The sequence below is a fragment of the Crinia signifera genome, chromosome 8 (genome assembly GCF_055691185.1).
Source record: "Crinia signifera chromosome 8, ASM5569118v1, whole genome shotgun sequence".
NCBI classification, from domain to species: Eukaryota; Metazoa; Chordata; class Amphibia; order Anura; family Myobatrachidae; genus Crinia; species Crinia signifera.
Window position 1 is genome coordinate 131,622,196 of NC_139224.1, and position 19,556 is coordinate 131,641,751.

General features: G+C 44.7%; 1 protein-coding gene across 2 annotated transcripts; it reads right to left on the reverse strand.

Annotated features, from left to right (window-relative positions):
* Positions 1–603: 603 nt before the first annotated feature.
* On the reverse strand, positions 604–16,543 carry LOC146026469 (uncharacterized). Of its 2 annotated transcripts, none has more exons than XM_083157165.1 (3): positions 16,375–16,543; positions 7,569–9,049; positions 604–1,978 (listed from the first exon to the last, which is right to left on the reverse strand). In XM_083157165.1, the coding sequence occupies exons 2-3, from the start codon at positions 8,893–8,895 to the stop codon at positions 1,221–1,223; spliced, it is 2,085 nt and encodes a 694-aa protein (XP_083013291.1). In that variant the 5' UTR covers positions 8,896–9,049; positions 16,375–16,543; the 3' UTR covers positions 604–1,220. The 2 variants fall into 2 exon arrangements, with proteins under 2 accessions (XP_083013291.1, XP_083013290.1); XM_083157164.1 differs by having other exon boundaries at positions 604–1,981.
* Between the last annotated feature and the right edge of the window lie 3,013 nt (positions 16,544–19,556).

The following is a 19,556-nucleotide window of genomic DNA, read 5'->3' on the forward strand; positions in this document are numbered from 1 at the left end:
GCTGAGGTAGGGCATGCTGGGATATGACATTCTACAGCAGCTGGAAGGCCACGTAGTGGCCACGTCTGGCTTAGAATAATAATTTTAAGACCAGCAAATTTGAACATGCCAAGTTCTGGCCCAAGCCGGCAGCTGGGGAGAAGTAACTGAGTTTGTGATAGCCAGACTGAAGGGCACCATGTACATGTTATGGGACCTGAGTGCTATGCACAGAGCCCCAAATGCTCAGAAAGATACCTAGCACTAGTTAGAGCTTCCTGCACTAGGCAGGGAATTAACAGTCCCATTTCTTTGTTTTCATAGAGAGTGGTTGACGCCAAACCCACTTCAGTCCAGAACGGGGGAAAGAGCCTCTACTAATCGACGTAAGTCTGGCTTAGGCTACTTCTGACTCACCAGCTGTGGAACTATAAGTTTCAATGTGTCCTGCCAGTATCTGCAACTACTGTGTAATTCACATAATAGACACCCGGGGTGAGATTTAACAGGATCAGAGATTCAGAAAGAGAGAGATTTGGTGAGAAATCTCCAGGTTTTTTAAAGCGGCAATCATTTGCATTTCAAACTCAAACTGGTGTTGCAGTGTAAATGATTGCCGCTTTAAAAAACCTGGAGATTTCTTACCAAATCTCTCACTTTCTGAATCTCTCATCCTATTAAATCTCACCCAAGCTTTTGCTAATAACATTAAATTCCACAGACTGTTTTCCTTTAAAATTAATGCTAAATTTACAAAAGCTACTTTTAAAATATATTACAATACATTCATTTTCTTCATTTTTTTCTTACACCATCTCATGTAATTTTTTCAAAGTGACAAATATATGATGAATAAAAATAATCTAAAAACTTAATTTGCTCTTTGATGCTTAAAAATACATCTTCAAAACCATCAGGATTGCTGCACAATGTAGTTCTTACATGCAACCTAATTGGATGGTGATGATTATAATGATTCTGTTAATTACGTTGATAACGTTGTAGTAGTGCAAATAAACTGATGTCTTACAAAACCCATCAGACATGTGTATGTCTCCTCTTTCATTGCTTGTGGAGCAGGACATACTGTAGTTCAGGTGTTTGAACGCTCTGCGATATCCACATTTGGCAGATAGATAACCATTTTATACTGTATCTATAATAAGGCACACTTAGATGAATGGGAGTCCTATGGGCAAGTACACCATGATCTATTATATTCACAAATCTACAATCTCTGTTCATTCATCTTCCATCTGGATCCCAGGACAGTTTCCATCCTCAATGGCATCTACAGGCAGAACCGGTAGAACAAGGTGTGAAATGCGACTCCACACCCCGCTCAGTTTGTCACTGTCTAGCTCGTGGTGTGATTGGATGCCGTCTGAACTAATTAATTGTTCCCACAAGAAATCTTTCACTCTCTCTTCCAGTTCGGTGAGAGACAAATCTGTGTTCAGTGCTTTGTCTTCTAAGAGTACTGTGAGCACTAGTGCCACTTTCTTGAAGGCAGCATTCTCGTGATCACAGTATTTGTAAAGGATGAGCAAGGAACTAGATGGCAGGGTTTCTATGCGGTGAAGGACTGCTGCCCGGGCGTCAGACTCAAACCCTTTAGTAAGTTTTTCATCTATCCGCAGTTTGGTGGAAATACCATCAGATTCAGCCATAGATGGTCCAAGAACCAGCAACCGCTTTGCACTGTGGGCAATGGCGTAGGTACTTGCTAGACGATCACTTAAACAGCGTAAAGTACGTTCCCCATTTTGGGCCGCAGTGAGTATGAAGGTAGCAGGTTCAAGCGGTTCGGACTTATCGAGATGATTCCTCAACATTTTTCCACTTCTCAACCACAAATCATCCTTCTGTCCAGGGAAATCAGCTTTGAGGCTATTAAACTCATCATTGAAAATCTGCAGGACTGACTTACTGGAACCTGAAGATTCTGCGGGTCCTCTCCATAAGCAGATATAAACAGCCACAGCCACAATAATAGAACCTACTGGCAGACAAGAAAATATGTCAGGTTTTACTGAAGTTCAAGAAAAGGAAATACTTAGCATCAGTGTCAAATAGAACCGAACAATCGCCTAAATCTATTGATATCTAAATAAAACAAACATGATGTTGAGTTTAAACACTGTCAGCAAAAAACCAGGGGCAGTGGCGTAACTATACCTCCGCAGCCCCCGCGGTGACGGGGGGGCGCAGAGAAATTGGGGGCGCCCGCCGGGGGGCTGCAGAGGTATGGTCTATGGTCTGTGGTCTTCGTCTCGCCCGGCTCTCTGCCGGGACCTGCCTGACGTCACGGTCCCGGCCGGCTCCTGCTGCAATGAAAACTGACTATTATAAAATGGCTGCCCCCATACTGCAGACAGTTTTCTGTCTGCAGTATGGGGGCAGCCATTTTCTAAGAGTCAGTTTTCATTGCAGCAGCAGGAGCCGGCCGGGACCGTGACGTCAGGCAGGTCCCGGCAGAGAGCCGGGCGAGATGCAGACTGCGGGGACAGGTAAGTGTAAGAAGGGGGGGTCAGGTTAGGTGGGGGGGTGGCGGGCGGGCGGCGGCGGCGGGGGTGTTCCAGGGGGGGCGCCGAAAAACCATCCGCAGGGGGGGCGCTAAAAACTTAGTTACGCCCCTGACCAGGGGGTACATTTTCTAAGCATTTAGTTCAGATTTTTATGCAAATTCCGGTCGGATTTGCTATCTAAAGATTTCTTTAAAGAAAATTTGCAGGTAAAACCCAGACTGCAACAGACTATCGATTATGCAACAGATTGAATGATTTCTTTCCCAGGCGGCAGTATCCGAGGGGATGTGTTCGCGGACACATCCCCTTGCATGCTAGTGAGGGAATTTGGGCGGTAGTTCAGCCAGATGGTGCTTACCTGTTCACAAGTAAACGCAGCCTAGGGAACTGGTCTGACTCTGGCCCACAGGCAATACACACACACACTAATGGGGCCCATACACCTGTGGTGTATTGGGGATAATTGCACCGGGGAATCAATCCCGGTGAAAGCTTCATTTAATTGCTTAATTTCCCCCAATCCACCGACAGATCAACAATCATTGATGGCCACTAATCTGTGCATCCAGTTGGTGGACCGGAGCTTCCAGTGGGTCGGGGCATCGCCACCTCTGGTTTATGGGCCACTTAAAAGGTATATTTGATAAAGCATACCTCCCAACAGTCACGATTTCAGCGGGACAGTCCCGATTATCAGGGCCTGTCCCGCTGTCCCTCCCGCGGCCGTCAGTGTCCCGCGGTGAGGGGGGGCTGTTGGGAGTCCCCCCTGTCAGCTGCTAGGCAGTGGGGAATAAATGCTGTGCCCATGCGCACAGCGTCTATTCCCGTAGCCAGGGGGCTGGGGGCATGGCTAGAGGCTCACAGAGCCTCTGGGTCATGCCCCCATAGCGGCAAAATGGGGGCGTGGACTCGCGGGAGAGCCGCGAGTATAGGCCACGCCCCCGAAATCTATTTTAATCAGTGTCAGTTTGTTTATAATTTATCTTAATCGATATAAGGCTAACAGGGCCAAAATACACATTTACTAACAGTTGAGTTTTTTTTCTTATATTCATTTTTAAATGATAGTAAATGTGTGTTTTAGGAAGCCTAAAATCCATTAATATCAATCTGACCTCCTTAAGTAAATAAACCCCTAAGCATTTTAGTATTTAAATAAATAAAAATAGACTCAGGTATCCGAAGTTCATTAGGAGACACTCTTCTTAGGACTGAATGAAGAAACACTGATTGGTCAGAACATGAGAGCTGCCACAAAGTGACCAATCAGTCACCAATCAGGACCATTCAATCCTATGGAGAGTGTCCCTGAGTGGCCTTCCATTTATAACAAGTCTTCTAAAGGAGCAGTGTTTTTTTGTTTTGCCAAGATCCGTGAATAGCAACATGAATCAAGGAGTAAGTGCAGAGAGAAGTCCTGGGCTTCAAGTCCAGTGCTCAGTAGCGCACGCAGGGGGGTTTCTAAATACCTAGAAACCCCCCCAGGAGTCTAAGGGCCCTATTCTGAAAGCTGAGGGTCCCCTCTTTCTATGGGTACAAAAATCGGCCTTTGGGAACTGGAGATATCTGACTTCAAAGCAGTGGTCCCCATCCAAGCCTGTTAATTGCTCTTCCCAGTCAGATATTTCAGGTTCTGTCTGACTTAGAGTTTTTCTGAGGGTATATTCCAAAAGCTGGGACTCTCCCCCTTTGATGGACACTAGCACCTTGTCTGTACTGTGCCCAGAACCAGAGATATCAGCCTTCCAGCAGCTGGTTGCTGCTCCAGCTCCACACACCTGGTATGTAGTTTTATATACTCGTTGGCGGATTGCTCTGCCTCCTGAACTCTGATCCCCTAGTCCCCAGTATCATTTGGTATGTGGGATTCTCTAGTTTTTAATTCCATTAAAATCTAAGAAATCTATTTCTGGGAACTGGAGATATCTGCAGTCAAGCAAGCTGTCCTCCCACCAGAAAATTATGAATAATAAGCCCACTCCACTATACACCCCTCCTCTGCATATTAAACACCCTCTACCACCCTGGAAGTAATGTATCAGGGCCCCTTCATTCATCCCAATGCCCCCTTCTCCCACCCCATCTCCCATCATCTGTGCAGTAAAGGGGTAATTAGTGGAAATTACTGATCCAGGCCCTACACGCTGAGCGGTTGATATAATACCCCCTACCACCCGTGGGACATCAAAGCTTCCCCCACCCCTACCGCTGGAGGATCGGTAGGTGCCCCAATATATTGCTATGCCCAGGGGTCTACACTGCTGTTGACGCCCCTGTATGTATATGTGTGTATGTATATGTGTGTGTGTATGTATATATATATTTTATTTTTTATTATTTATATACATTTGGTCTATCTATAATACTTTAACTGACCCGGCATATACTGGGTCACCTAAGTAAAAAGAAAATACCAACACAGTCCTTTAGGCGCTATCTAGAAGGAATTCTCTCTCGGATTCTTGAACAAGAATACCCAAAAAGTGAAAGACAAAAAACACCACAATAGTGTAATACCTATAGATAGTAGATATGTCCACACTGAAATGTAGACAATAAGGCAATAGATGTAAACCAGGCGTCCCTGCAGCCTCTCCCGGTGCTCAGTCCAAAGTCCTCTCCCCTTACTCCACCGCCAACGCGTTTCCAGACCACAATGGTCTCTTTATCTTTATGGTCTGCCTTGATAAAGAGACCAACGCGTTGGCGGTGGAGTAAGGGGAGAGGACTTTGGACTGAGCACCATGAGAGGCTGCAGGGACGCCTGGTTTACATCTATTGCCTTATTGTCTACATTTCAGTGTGGACATATCTACTCGGTGAGAGTCTGGAGTTTCTAACCCTGTTGTATGTGTCTTTAATGTTTGTGAATAAAGCGGTATTACACCATACCAGCTTTCTTTTATTTTCATGAGCTACAAGCAGAGTGAATATTGAGGCGATCCAATGGTGATTTGACCGCTCCCTCATAAGTGTTTTATGTCTACCCTTAAAAAGTAGACCAACTCAAACGGTACGAGTCCCCCTACTAAGGATGAATATGTACTGAATTCTGATTATTTTACCATAACAGTATTACACTATTGTGGTTTTACTTTCTATTCCTTGGGCACTGTGGATTCAAGTGGAGCCTCGTTCCAAGTGGGTGAAATCATATGGCAATCAGGCCGCTCCTTCATAAGTGATTTATGTCTACCTTAAAACAGTAGACCAACGTGAAGGGTACGAGTCCACTTATTAAAGATTGACATCTATTGAATTTTGTCCATACTCATCCATCAAAAATTGTATTACACTATTGTGGTGTTTTTTTTCTTTCACTTTTTGGGTATTCTTGTTCAAGAATCCGAGAGAGAATTCCTTCTAGATAGCGCCTAAAGGACTGTGTTGGTATTTTCTTTTTTCTGTGTTTATATGTGGTATGTTAGGTGATTCATACTATCCGATACAACCTAAGGCAGCTTGCAAGCGCAAAAATTAGTCCAGAAAAACCTTTGTTTGCCATTTGGGTCACCTAAGTGTCCATCTCTGTGCTTTGCTCCACCCCTCTGGAAACCCCCTTCTGAAAATCCTGCGTTTGACACTGGTGCTGGTTGTCCTTGGGGAGGTGGGACACCATTTTTACCTGATAGCCATTTAATGATAGTATTTGTTTTATGATGACAGTAGAATAATGTTCAATAATATAAATTTTGAATGTAAGAAAGAAAAAATACTTCATGCAGTTTGGTATAGGCCCCAAAAGCTTGCTCTGGGTGTTGAAAAATGTCCAGGGACAGGAACCACTGTAGGGGATCCTTAAACTTTTACTAGGATGTCATATGATCAATAGTGTTATGTGACTGTATTCAGGTGATTATATATACAGTATAAAATGCTTAATTGACAAGAATTGATTCTATGATAAGTAAAACTTTAAAGGTAACTTTTTAAAAAATTATATCAGTGCTTAACCCACTCTGTAGGAGAACATGGGACCAAAAAGGGACCCACCATTGGAACTATGACAGATCCTCTATCAGGACACACCACTAGAATGCTTACCTGACTCTTCCCAGCAACCAGAAAGGTTCTATCTTGGCTTATTAAATTCCTCATGTGAACAAGATTATAATAAATGGAGAGTCAGAGTGAAGTCGTGTAACTAATAATGACCCTGGGTGAAAGGGTTGGGATCATTTTGTCTACAGCATGATGGTCCACAGTCATTAGGTCGACATGGGGAAAGGACGACACGGTACTAGGTCGAAAGGTCATTACTTTGACAGTGTCTCGGTCGACAGTCAAAAGGTCGACATGGGGTTTTTCAAGTTTTTTTATTTTTTTTACCCGACAACATGGACAATTAAAGTGCACCGCATCCCCTCGGGCACTTTTTTATTCTCCCACCATGCCCTAGTGGATGGTAAGGCATGAAACACCGCCTGTCGGTCTATGTCGGCTCAAAAAAGCAGTGAAAAACCCAGTGTCTGCCTTTTGACTGTCGACCTAGACACTGTCGAACTAATGACCTTTCGACCTAGAACCATGTCGACATAGACCCATGTCGAACTAATGGTGTTGACCTAATGACTGTCAACCATCATGCTGTAGACCAAATGACCGCATCCGGGTGAAATATAAATATACAATAAGGGTGAGATATAATTCCTTCCATCTCACCCACTTGATGAGCCCATGGGGTGGATTGCAGTGGAGGAAAGGGGGGGGGGGGATACAATTCATTACACCCTGTCAGTCTCTTGGGGTCCATTCCAACTGGAATTGTCCTATGGGATCACCTTATGCTAACCACAGGCAGCAAAATGTATTTCTTTAGCCAAAAGGTGATAATTTCGCTTTTTGTTTATCATTACTTTATATTTTTATAAAGCCTTCTAAATATTTTTGCTTGATACTAATACTTATAATTTTAGGCTATTCTTATAGCTCCAGACCTGTAATGCCTGAGTATAAATAGACCATTCATTCCACTTGTACCTTTATATCAGTAATTATAATTCTAGACTATTTCTAATAATAACTTATTCGTTTTATAACTTTTGTCGTAGAGATTCTTACCACAAACCACAGGTACCACCATGCCCCATGTAACATGTATGTTTATACTTTTGTTTTCATCTATTACAGGGGGTGATCTTTCAACAGCTCCTTCCACTTCATGGCTCTTCTCAGGCCTTTCTGGGATTCTTTTTCGAATTACAGGGTCTTTTTGCTCCACATTATCAGTGTGCTTTTCAAAGGCAGCAAGTCCTTGTCCCTTAGCACTAGATGACGGTGTTGTTTTCTCAGTAGTGTCTTTGTCTATGTCAACATTTGGTTCTGGTAAGCATGAAGTTGAATGTACTTGCTCCTGAGCACTAGATGATGGTGCCGTGTCAGCAGCTGCTTTATGCTTGTCAACAGAGGACACTGATGAGTATGAAGTGAACTTTTCAAATTCAGGCTCTTCTGATTTCTTAGCACTAGATGATGGTGTCATTGTGTCAGTAGTTGCTTTGACAACAGATGACACTGATGAGTTTGAAGTTGGCTTTATAAAGACAGGAGGTACTGGTTCCTTAGCCCCAGATGATGGTGTTGTTGTGTCTGTATCAACTGAGGGCACTGATGAGTATGAAGGTGGCTCCTTAGCACCAGATGTTGGTGTTGCTGAATCAGCAGTTACTTTTTCTGTATCAACTGAGGGCACTGATGAGTATGAATATGACTTTTCAATGGCCTGCTGTTCTGGTTCCTTAGCAACAGATGCTGGTATCACTGTTTCAGTAGTTACTTTGTCTTCACCACCAGAGAGCTCTGGTGAGAATGTAGTTGTCTTTTCAATGGCAAGATGTTCTGGACCCTTTGCTCCAACCACTGGTGTCATTGTTGTGTGTTTATCAACATGTGGCTCTGATGAGATTGAACTTGGCTCTTCAATGGCAGAATGTTCTGGATCCTTTGTGCCAGATGTTGTTGTCTCAGCAGCTACTTTGTCTTTGTCCACAGTAAGCTCTGGGGAGCATGATGCTGGCTTTTCAATGTCAGGAAGTTTCGATATGTCCAAACTTTGGTTATCTAAAGGGAACTGTTTTTCAAGTGAGATATTTATATCTCCTTGGACTTTGGTGAGTTGTAAAGTCATTGGTTCAGTTATATTATCATGTATTTCTTGTTTTAGGTTTAATGAAAATTCTGGACTCTTTTCTTCTTTTGAATTTGGTGAAGAAAGATCATTTTGGCATAACTTTGAAGTTATAGCTGTTTGGTCATGTGAGAGCTGAGGAACCTTGGGGGCTAGCGGTTCTGTTGGTTGTTTATTCTGAGGTTCATTATCATATAATTGTTGCTGTGAATTTGTTTGACTTTGACTTTCATCTGGATGGACTGATGGTGCCGTGTCCATAATTTGTGTTGATGACTTTATTCAGTAGATGGTTTCTTAGGTTGCCTTTGTGTTCTCTTCTCTTTGGTAATTCTAGTAACTTCTATAACCCAGACAAGTTCTGTCCTCGCATTATAGCTTCCTTTACATATTACAAAGTTTTCCTCCTCTGAAACTGCCAAGAGAAAAGAATAAAAGGTTTACTACAAAGCAATATCAAGATACTAGTCTTTATAGTACAGAAAAACCTAATATATGGGGGAAAATTCAATTAGGCACTGGGTTTTACACACAAGGAAAAGCTAAAGGCATCACACCCGGAGCTATACAATTATGGAACATTTCCCCCACATGGTAAGCCATGGATTAATGGGCCTGATTGAGTTGTGGAAGCTACATGCACCAGTCAATAGCCCCTTCCCACCCTCAAACAGCCCCAAAAGGAGTCACTGTGATCTCATAGGGGGGCATTATGTATAATCGGCACTACAGGCGGCATTATATGTGTAAGCGGCACTGCAGGGGGCATTATGGATGTTATTCTGATTCACTCGGAAAGGCACAATCACTCTCTAATGGACAAAACCATATGCACTGCAGGTGGGGCTGATGTAACATGTGCAGAGAGAGTTAGATTTTGGTGGGGGTGTACTTCAAATTGATATCTATATTGCAGTGCAAAAATAAAGCAGCCAGTATTTACCCTGCACAGAAAGAATAAAACACCCAAATCTAACTCTCTCTGCACATGTTACATCAGCCCCACCTGCAGTGTATATGGTTTTGTCCATTAGAGAGTGATTGTGCCTTTCCGAGTGAATCAGAATAAGCCCCTATCACAGGGCTAGGGTTTGATGAGATCGTGTGGTGTTCAGGAACTTGAGAAGGACCAGCAAAAGAGGGGTTAAAACGAGCCGGTTTAATGTGAGACTTTATGCAGACAGTAATTCCTCAAATACTTCTTTGAGCACCAGTCACTGGTAATAGGAAGTAACTAATAAAGAACTTTAGGATAATGAGGGTATGGCAGAGTGGGTAGTATGTTTGAGGAGTTCACCTGGGTATACAGACTCAGATAGCAGTTGGTTCTTGGAAAGGCTGGGGAGAAGGATGACGACCAATTGGGATGCAGGACTCGATACAGGAGTCTAAGATAGCCGGAGCAGGAGGAGGTGACACCGACAAAGGCTGGGAACCTGGCTGAGACTGGACTTGGCGAGGACGGTAGCAATGGGTTCGGAGACCGGCGGAGCTGAAACGGACGGCAGGATGGCCGAAGGCACTAGGAATAGTCAAGAGTTTCTCCTAAGAACTGAACAGCTCAAGAGACTTTTTGTACTGACCCAGTTTTGCCTAGGCAGATCCCCTATATCCCTAGGGAAACCCTGCCATTGGTTAACAGGGCAGTTGTGGGAGGAAAAACCCTAACCTGGCCCAATCATCCTCTTTGCCCATATCCAAGATGGCAGCGTGCGTGGAAGGGTGAGTACCGTAACCGCTGCGGGGGCGTGTGACACCCACTATGTGTCACTGTGCAAAAAGTGGGGTGTAAGGTATTTTTTTTTTGTGCAGTGTGGCCAGGGAGGTGCTTAAAGCACTATTTTTTCTGTCAATTATTCTAGCATGGTCATGCCTCCAATATTTAGGCCGTGCCCAACCAGGCTCTCTACTGCCATGGTAATTCCCTCCAATGCAGCGGACATTAATTGAACAAACTGGTAAAGTTTCTTATTATCAGCATAGGAATGCCCTTTGTTCTTCATACACCAAAGTGACACTTGTAACTACTGATTAGACCAGACTGAGTCATTTTTATAGTATAGTAATACCGTTGTCAAGAAGTGTATAGCAATCTAAGTATACAATGCAATAGACAATCCAAGGGGCACAGTAATAGTGATAATACAGAAAAGTGTGCGTGAACCGCACATGATGTAGTCACACTCTAGTTCCACCTAGTTTTAAAGAGGGAGAGTCATATATATAGGAATCTGGAACCAGACACAAGTAATGGTCTGTACCTATTCTGAGCTGTACATATAGCCTCAAAATAATAAGAATTAGCAGAAAAACTCAATGTGGGGATTTGGTGCTAAACCACGATGATGATTAAGATGAAGAACAACAACATGTAACATATAAAATAATGATATAGCAGGCAGTCATCTTGAATGACATACAAGACATTACAGACCGTGGTGCATGCAAAAGCATGAAACACAAAGATACTCTACCTACAGAATAATTAGTTCCACAGAGTTCCCACCCATGAAAGTACCAGGAGATTAAGCCATTATGGGATTTAGCCACAATAAAGGCTAAATTAGGGCGACTTGTCTGAAGGGCAACATCCCCCGGTAGTCCTTCCATCCGATTTGGAACTTGAGGTTCCATTTTTACAGGCGATTTATTGACTATGGTTTAATGCATGTAAAAAAAAGCAGGGAAGGGCTCCAAGGGTGCTGCTGGGGAGTTCAATTAAAATTGTATGCGATATATCGGATGCAGCCTTGATGTGCACTGACGGCTTAGATTCCGATTTATCTTATGTGCAGGATGTTTAATCTCTGGATCCCCTCTGATGCGCACGTGGCCAAGCATCGGATTTGATGTCAAACACACGCGATTTGGCCACTTTTCACCTGATTTCTCAGGCTTATCCATTGGAATCGGGTTAAATCACCAAAATCGCATAAGTGTATGGGGGCCTTAATTCTGATTCCATTATTCCAATCATTGATTTCTATTTTACACCTATTTTCTCACCTTGTATGATATTTAGTTGGATCACGTAAAAAAGGCTGTATATCAAGATGTCATTAATATATGTTTTTGCTTAAGAAACTCTACAGGTTCATATCACCTAAAACTGGAAATTATTTTACCTATCTGGGGGGCTACGGTTTACCACATCCAGCGGGTCGCCCGATGTCTGCAGTGGTCTGGTGATATTTTTTGGGACCAGTTAACCATCAAGCAGTATTAACAGAAAATAGATTTCCTTGACTAATAAAACACTACACTTAATAATTAAGAACAGGTCTTTATTCACCTGGTGTACTGTATGCATCCCTTTATCATGCTCTCTGTGTCTTTCACCTCTGTCCCAATCCCTTGTCCCTTCCTACTTTTGAACAATCGTATATATAATCCTTCATAGCGGTGTTTGCCAGCATTGCCTCTGTATATTATGTAGGCTTGGCTTGTGCTTTAGAAGTCAGACCAACCAGACCAGTTCTTCTTAGGTTTAAAATAACTGACCTCACCTCACATTAATACAAGCCCTTCTCTAGCAGCAGCTATTGGTGTGTCTCCCAGGAAAAGCATTAGCATATAAATTGTTTGGACATAATCCACTCCACCTTTGATTGCATTTATACCCACCTATTTTTCTGCCTCAATCATATTACAGTACCCTGTTATACAGTACGGGGATGGAGTTATTATTAGGACTGTTTTTAAATTACATATACATACAGGAGAGCAAGTTTAAGGAAGAGCAAACAGGGTCAGATGTACTGCCGGGTACATTAATGATGTATCTACCCGGCGACCAGTGGTGGCTCTTACCCTTGTGGAGGAGGGGGGGCTGCCACGATGTCGTCGCCCCCCCCCCCCCCCCCCCCCCCACACTGCTGCTGTGCTTCCCGCTGCTCCCGGTCCCAGCCGCCAGTCCCTTGCAACGAGCCGGCGCATGCGCAGTATCTTCATACATACCGTGCATGCGCTGGCCCAAGCCTCCATGGGCTGCCTTTGCAGCAGCCCCCAGAGGGTTAATCAGGTTCCCGAGTCTGGCGCATGTGCAGTGTAATCTGCGTCACTGTGCATGAGCAGAACCCATTTTTGTGGCTGCCCTGCATTTGCGCACAGAGAGGGATCCCGGAGGGAGGGAACACCTCCCAATGGAACTGCCTTGAGTGACTTTTAGGTCGGACTTCCAATATGAAGTCACTGCCAGTCACATTGAAGCCAGAGCAGTCTCACAGGCAGAGAACAGTGGTGGATTTCACCTGGGGGGGTGCAGCAGCCCTGCAGCCCATTGGTAAAACCGCCACTGCCAGCGACCTCATTAACGATGGGATCTTGCGGGGTGCCGGCATCATTAAGTGCATATATAGTGGCCGGTAGCCGCAGCAAGCAACTGACAGATGGGGTGTTGGACCGGTGGCAAAATCCTCCATCTTCCTGCATGAGGATGATGCTGACAAAGCGGAGGAACACGTATTATCGACAACATTGTGCGTACATACTGGAGGTTATTTCAATTTCATCGTTTTGATAGAAAGGAATCGCAGGGGCGAATTTAGGGGTCAGGCCGCCCCTAGGCACAACATTTATGTATATGTGCACATATATATATATATATATATATATATATATATATATATTTATATTATATATATATATGCCATAATAAAAAAACACCAGTACACTGGTGTTGGAAACACACAACAATTAGCTCTGGTAAACAGAGGCACACACTTTTAATCAGAAAATTTAGTGGCACTTACTGTTAATAGAAATAATGCAAACAGTTAAAGTGTCTGCTCCAGACACATTTCTCTCCATGCAGCAGCAATATGAGGGGAGGAAGGGCTCGGTATTCTGCACGGAGAATAGTTCCTTGTCTCTTGCAAGGAATGAAAGTAACACACTAGTAAATAATTCACAGCCTGTGTGGGCACTGGGCAGATTCCTCCGAAGTTTCAGGCTGTCAGTGTGTGGAGCAGGCGCATACTGTCTGCATGAACTGCTCTGAACTTGGAGGGAGGGACACGGGGACACAGAACTATAGCTTCAGGGTTCAGCCGGCAGCCAACAGCAGCAGCAGAGCTGAGCACACAGGCAGTGGGGATGCAGAGAGCTCCTCCCTGAGGAGCCGTGGCAAGCGGGCGCTCTGTAAAAGTGTCAGACTGACATACTGGGTGCCAGCAGGAGGAGCCTGCCTGGCGGCTGCCGCCCGTGATAGGTGCCGACCCTAGGCCCTGAGGAATCGGCAAAATCGTTTACAACGTCATGAAGTGTTTACAGAGCTTTAGTGATTGGTCAGTAGTGTTATGCCCCTTTCCCCCTTTCCCACTGCAGCTCTTAAACGGTAAATTGCAGTTTTTTCCCCACTATTTACCATTTAAGGCTGCAGTGGGAAAGCGCCAGAGTTGAAATACCGGTTAAAGTTAACCGGTATTTCAACCCGTTTAAAAAGCAGAGTCCTACACGTTTAAATACCGTTTTTTAGGCAGTGGGAATGCCTCTTAAACGGTATTTAAAATCCCACACTACTTCCCCCTCCCCTGGTACCTGCCCTGTGCCCACCCTCCCCTGATACTTACCTGCGTGGGGGATCCGGGCAGCGGGGTTCACGCACTGCTGAGGAGGCAGTGGGGTCCGGCATGGGCACAGTACTTTGGGTCCCTCTGCATGCTGGGCAGTGGGGTCCATCCCCCATGGGCACTGTGCTGTGGGTGCTGGTGGTGCAGCAGGGTCCATTTGGGGTCCATTCAGCGTCAGTGCAGTCCCTGCAGCTGATGGGAACTAATAGTTCCCTCTATGCGCATGTCTAATGAGCGAAGTGCATATCAATGAGCCGCTCATTACATATGTGCATATGTAATGAGCGGCTCATTGATATGCACGCGCTCAGTAGACATGCGCATAGTGGGAACTATTAGTTCCCATAAGCTGCAGGGACTGTCCGGACCCCGAATGGACCACTAGCACAGTGCCCATGCGGGATGGACCCCGCTGCCCGGATCCCCCACGCAGGTAAGTATCAGGGGAGGGTGGGCACAGGGCAGTTACCAGGGGAGGGGGGGGTATATTACTGGTTAATTACCGTGTTGTAGCTTTCACAAGGGGTTCAATGTGAAAGGTACAAAAATGGTAATTAACCAGTAATATACCGTTTACTACATGCAGTGGGAAAGGGTTTAAACCTGCTTTGACCCATTTAAAGAAACCGGGTCAAAGCAGGTTTGGCAGTGGGAAAGCAGCATTACTTAGGGGGGGGGCAAATGATTGTCACCTAATCCAAGAAAGACCATCTCATCTCAAACACTGAGAAGATGGGAAAGCACTTTCTGCTCTGTTATCTCATAGCTTTCTTTAAAGCTAACTTCCCTAATCTCCTGAAAGTCCTTGGAAAGTCCTGAATTTTTGGGGAGGCTGGGCCAAGTAGCCCATGGATTCAATCAGCACTGAAGTAACATCTATCATTTGCATAATATAAAAGTATACAGAGCTGCTGATTGGTTGCCGTGGGACACTTCTCCTCTGGCTCACTTCTCCCTTATCACCGCTTCATACATCTACCCCAGTATACAGTGTCCTGCTTACTGTTCAAACCTACTTTAATGCCTCTTGTTTTAGATATTCGTGGCAATGGGGACCCGACACAACATGGCCCTTGTTAATGAATGGGCGCATGCATCGTTAACAATGTTGAGTGTACACACAGGATGAGAATGTAAAATATATTGCTCAGAGGGGCCCTTCTGAGTGATCTCTTGTACTTTCTTGTCTAGTTTGTATGGAGTTTTAGACATTTGCCTACCTTAGGGGCCTATTTATCATAAATATTTGTAGCATATTCCCTGAAAACAGCTATCAACAACTATCAACAAACTGTAAGGAGGGACAACAGCAGATATCCCCAACCAGAGGTGTAACTCTGGGAGGCAATGGAGTCATCTGCCGCCGGGCTCCTGTTCCTAAGGGGGCACCTCTTCTCTTTGAGTTTGAATCAGTTAATTGAAAGCTTCCGATATCGCCTCTATGGCTGACTCCCCCTCCTTACATCATTTTTGCAGGTGTTACACCCTATATTACATCTCATGACCTGTCTTACTGGAGACAGACACCTTACTGATTGAGCTATTTGGGGGGCACCAATATTTATCTTGCCTCTGGGCACCTGGGACGAACTTACACCACTATCCCCAACATAAGGAGGGACAACAGCAGATATCTCCAACATATTGTGGCTGGCTGCAGCCACCATATGTTTTTATTTGGGAATTGATGCTGGCAATGCATAACATAGTGGAGTTTGGCCTGTGCAGCTGACATCATCTGAAGATGGCATTTTGCTGCTGTAGCCTGTGGGCTGCACCTCGGAACTCTCTTGCTCAATGAGAGCTGCACATATACATGACACAGGCGTGAAGAACTACTGATGTGGTCTCCACTCTCTGAGCATATTGCAAGGCCTGGCTCCTTTCATAGGCGCTGTCCCTGTGTGTGCGCACTGTTACATTCTGGCGGTATAATCGCATACTGCAGTACTATTAGGGATGCTAATATCATGCCCAGATCACAATGCAAATACAGTTATTGTTAAATCGGCACCTTATTAACAGCAGGCAGATGTGAAAGAGGAATAAATATTTAAAACCAGACAGTCCCTACTTAGCTAGGGGAGCGGATTCATCTCCAGCAAGGAAAGTGTTCAAATAATAGCAAGAAGAGGAAGCTTAATGGTGACAGGCAGACACTTGCACATACCTCTGGGTTACAGGAACTCCACTCTCTGCAGTAATAGTAGACACACACAGCTAGTTACTCTATATGCGTCCTCTGTACAAGTTTCCTGAGTATGTAACTTCCACTTCCAGCACAGAAACGAAAGTGAGCAGAGCCAGCCCTGTGTCAGGAAGGGAGTTGCCTGCTAGACTTTGGCACCATAATACATGGTGACTAGTGGGAAGGGGAGGGTGTAGTGCAGCACAGCAGCATTGAGGGAGATGTAGTTCTATAGCTGGACATCAGCAGCTGTTCTCAAACAGATATACTACAGAGGTCTGAAACATATGGAACTACACAGACACTGCCACACACTAGTCCCTGCTCTATGGGGAGTGGGTAAAGCTCCCAAATATAATAAATACAAAAGTGACAAAAATACAGTGCCTGGTTTTGACTGAAAAGTGGACACTAACACATGAAAACATTTACATACATTTATTAAACAATATAACAAACACAAAAATGTATTTAAAAAAAAATTATATGAAAATGGTTTTTGAACCTCATCCACTATTTGATGTATTGTTTTTGTCTATTGAAGTTCAATAAAATATATTTTGAATATTTTTTTTTATATATTTGTAATCATTTTTGCTGGCATATTGGCTCCATTTTGCAGATGAGATTAGCAACAGCTAACGGCACCAAGAAGTTTATCGTTTCCAGACTGGAATGAGAGTAGAATAACGTTAACGTCAAGCACATACTTTTTATACTGTGCGATGAGGTGCCGCGGGAGCGCGCACCTCAAAGCACAGAACGCACAGCCCGGCATCGCAGCATGTATGGGCTGCTTTAGTTCTTATTCAAATGATGATGCTATGTATATGTTTGCTTTTCGGTGTGCTTGCCTCTCATTGGCTTAGGCCTTCGCTCGATCACCCGCTCGGGGGCAGCGACCCCACCCTGATGGGTGGGTAGTCAATGCAGTAGGTCTAGCAGATACCACTTGTTAGGGTAGGCTTTATTACGTATGCAGATTGTGTGGGTGGAGCTTAGTTAATTAGCCTTTCTGGTACTTGTGTATTATCACGGCGCCCACGAAGTTCATGGTACTGCATCCTATCGTATCGCAAGCAATATAGTGGCATGCGATGCGATGCATGCAATTTGTAATTGTACAAGCACCCTGATGGGTGCTTACAATGTTAAATGCACCCCCATTGTCAATGCCACCCCCACTATCAACGCCAACCTGAATTGTGTCGAACGCAGCGAGCCCGCGAGGGGCGGCGGTACGCGTTCTCCAACCTTTTCATACCCCCACTATCCACGTCGGCGTGGAGTTGATTTTAGATAGTGAGGCAAGTGCAGCGAGCCACCGAGCCCGTAGCGTGGTGAGCGGACGCAGAATACATGTAAAGTAATCAGCGGCCCCTCGCCACGCTATCTAAAATCAACTCCACGCCGACGTGGATAGTGGGGGGGTATGAAAAGGTCGGAGGCCGCGTACCGCATCACCGCGCAGGCTTGCTGCGCTCGCCACGCTTTGGGTTGGCGTGGCTGCCTCACCTACCGCCCGCCCGGCAATGGCTACTCTGACAACGTAGCCAAAGCTACGTTGTCTGCGTAGCATAGCCGGGCGCCCGGCTAACATATAAGTACCAACAGGTGAATTCGCAGACCTCCGTGGAGGGGGCGGGGCTAAAATGACGCAATTTTTCCATTTTAGCTTCACCCCCTCCTCTGAGACCCACGGATTGCGGCATTTAAAATGATTTTCGTGAGACTCCCGGCCATTCCGGGAGGGTAGGCAACCCTGAGCTAACGGGGCACTGCCAGTGTATGCACAGTTCCCTCACCATCATTTAAATTATCGGGTTACATACAAATCAAAATTTGGCCCAATCTTTTTTACTGTGGCTTCTCACTGTTTTTTTTTGTATTGCAATCACACTCCTACAAAATGTCACACATCTCCAGAGTTGGATTTAGATCTCACGGGGCCCTTGTCTAAACACATATTTGGGGCCCTCCTCCCTCCCATTCAGCGATAAGGACGGTGAAAAGGCTGCATGGCCCGTGGCACCATCATTTACATATGACACGCCCCTCCTTTGCATTGGCTATGCCCCCTTTTCGGTGCCCCCATCCTATATTACAGAAGTTGGGAGGTATGTGATACCTAAAATTAGAATTTTCATATATTCATAAATGCATCAAACAAACCCCACAACATTGGCTTAAACGAATAATGGTATCGGAACATATTTCATTTTGTTTTACTGCTGTACTTTCTTTTATGTTCAACTTTTTACATAGCAGCTTTCAAAACATTGAATCATCACACAAGATCAAGACGAAATAATAATGATGTGACTTGAAGGCACTGGATCTAACTTGGCATTTACTGTGGCCAATAATGGTGCCACCAGAGGTGGACTTAGGTGACTACTCATGTGTCCTATGCAAGATAGATCCAAGCAAAAAAAATGTATTTAGCACCTTCTAATAGAATTTGATAGGTTGCTCGTAGCAACATCCAATTTTCAACAGAACTTCTATCTTAAGCTGGCGATACATTACTGCACAGCCAATCCCCTTGAACTGTCTGGCAGCATCCCAGATGGCAGGATTGTATGCGATATATCACATGCGGTCATTTTTCATGCAAAATATTGCATGTGATCACAACAAGAGCTGCCACATCCAATATATCTATAGTGCAGCCCTTGTGATCTACGGGCTTTGATCCGACGTGCACAGGATCGCAGATCTAAAACACATGCAATTTGCCACTTTTTACCCGATTCCTCAGCCCAATGCGTTGAAATTGGGAATATTGCATTAGTGTATGGCCAACTTTAGTAAATAAACCCCAACATTTTGGGTATGATACACACAATATAATTACATAAAATCAACTGAGATACTAATGAAGTCACCTGTGCTGAAGTATGGCTACTCTTAAAACCTTGGCTGTTATGGGTTCAATTGCCAGCAAAAGGTGAGCATTGCCATTTAAATGCAATAGACCCTGACTTGCACTCTTCGACTGGCCAATTTGCACCCAGTTTGTCCCGATTGTATCGGTTTTTAGCCGGGGACATGGTTGGCCCAACCAATATGCTGGGTACACAGCCGGATCCATGAACTGTGAGTTCCTCCTTGTTGGAACGCGCATAGCGGAGTAGGGGTCCCCGCCAGGCTGCCTATTGGTT